The 1,654-nt window shown below is 40.4% G+C and overlaps 1 protein-coding gene across 1 annotated transcript; it reads right to left on the minus strand.

Annotated features, from left to right (window-relative positions):
* Positions 1-393: 393 nt before the first annotated feature.
* On the minus strand, positions 394-902 carry LOC129674402 (cytochrome P450 2C25-like). Its single transcript, XM_055604363.1, has 2 exons — positions 755-902; positions 394-576 (listed from the first exon to the last, which is right to left on the minus strand). Exons 1-2 carry the CDS (start codon positions 873-875, stop codon positions 404-406), a joined length of 294 nt encoding a protein of 97 aa, XP_055460338.1. The 5' UTR covers positions 876-902; the 3' UTR covers positions 394-403.
* Positions 903-1,654: the final 752 nt, after the last annotated feature.

Consider the following 1,654-nt stretch of genomic DNA (forward strand, 5'->3'; position numbering starts at 1 on the left):
AAGAAATGTTAATTTTTGAAATCATGATAAAGTTCTATTACTCTCAGCTAAGAAATTAAAAAATATTGAATTATTAGTACTCAGAACTGTGGACATGAGCCCTCAGGATACCTTGGAACATCAGTGAAGTAGAGACCAATGTAGTTCAACAAAATGAAACAAATATCATCTGATTTGGGCTCCATAAATGTAGATAAAGTCACCGCCTCCCTCATCAGTACCAATTTTTCTCTGATGAAATGATCAGCAATAAATAAGTTATAGTTGTACTAAGGAAATAACACATCAGTAAATTAAAATGAAAGCTCTGTTCATGATATCTGATTCAAAAACAAAAGGAAAACATTTGAAATAGAATAAACAATAGATTATTTATAGCCAAACCTAGAACAGGATGGAAAATTCAAAACACAAAGCTTTCCTCACCATTGGTTCTTCTCAGTTCCTCCACAAGGCACTGAGCCTCTTCTTGAACTCGGTCCTCAATATTCCTTTTGCCCATGCCTAAATTCCGCAGGGTCGTCAGAGAAAAGCGCCTTATTTCTTTCCATCTGATTCCATGGCTAAAAACGATTCCTACATGAGTAGAAACAGAAACTACAAAGTGATTCCAGGAAGAGAAAGAATATCTGAGAACACACAACAATACAGAGGCCCAACCTGAGCTCCAGAAGCAAATCTGGCCTTCACTTTGTATCTTCTTCCTCATTGTGAATACCGCCCAGCTCACACATGAACATGTACACTTACTTACCAAGACCTTTATTAATTTTGTCAAACATTGGGAAGCTTCCTCTTCCAGAAAACTCCTCCCCATGGTCAGTCAGAGCTTCCTTCACTGCCTCATACCCATGCAACACCACAGTGGGCTTCATGCCGAAGAACAGGGTGAACACGGGGCCATAGACTTTGGAGAACTGGAAATTGAAAGTAAAGCAATGGGTAATTATTACTTGTGAGTGGGGACAATGTGCCATGTGAGACCCAGGCAGCTGATACTTAGATTACAGTGAATTGTCACATCAAAATAATCAGCAGGTCTCTTGACCATGTTTCAAAAAGTAACTGAAGCAAGAGTTTTCCACATTAATTTTTGGGGTGAATTGCTAATGAATAAAAGACTCAGCATCAGTACTCTGTTTGTTTTATGACTTGATGCCTGAGGGATTTATTTCCATGTTCTCTCTATAGTAAAATTAGTATGACTGTCCAGATAACTGCTTCAGGAACACCTCTAAAGCTCCTCCTGCAGAACTTAGTCACATAATGAAGGGTAGAAATCCATTACTAGCAACTGAGGTTCACACAGTCATTACTACAAACATGGAGAATAGGTACCACTGAAGCTGCAAACAGCATTATCTAAGAAAACAGTTGTTTATTTTTCTCTTTTACAACTGATTGATCTTGTATCCCCGTTGTAGCACCTCTGTTGTCACAACCCAGTCCCTCTTTCCCCCCTCTTCCTCCCTCTTTCCCCCATCCTTCTCCCCTAGAATATTGATAGGGGAAGACCTCCTCCCTTACTCTCTCATGCTAGCTAATCAGGTCTCATCAGGACTACCTGGACCCTCTTGCTCTGTGGGCTGGCTAGGTCACCCCAGCAAGAGGATGTGGCCAATGAGCAGGCAACCAAGTTCATTTCAGAGACTGT

The sequence above is a fragment of the Psammomys obesus genome, unplaced genomic scaffold (assembly GCF_907164565.1).
Source record: "Psammomys obesus unplaced genomic scaffold, mPsaObe1.curated_primary_1811, whole genome shotgun sequence".
In the NCBI taxonomy this organism is placed as follows: Eukaryota; Metazoa; Chordata; class Mammalia; order Rodentia; family Muridae; genus Psammomys; species Psammomys obesus.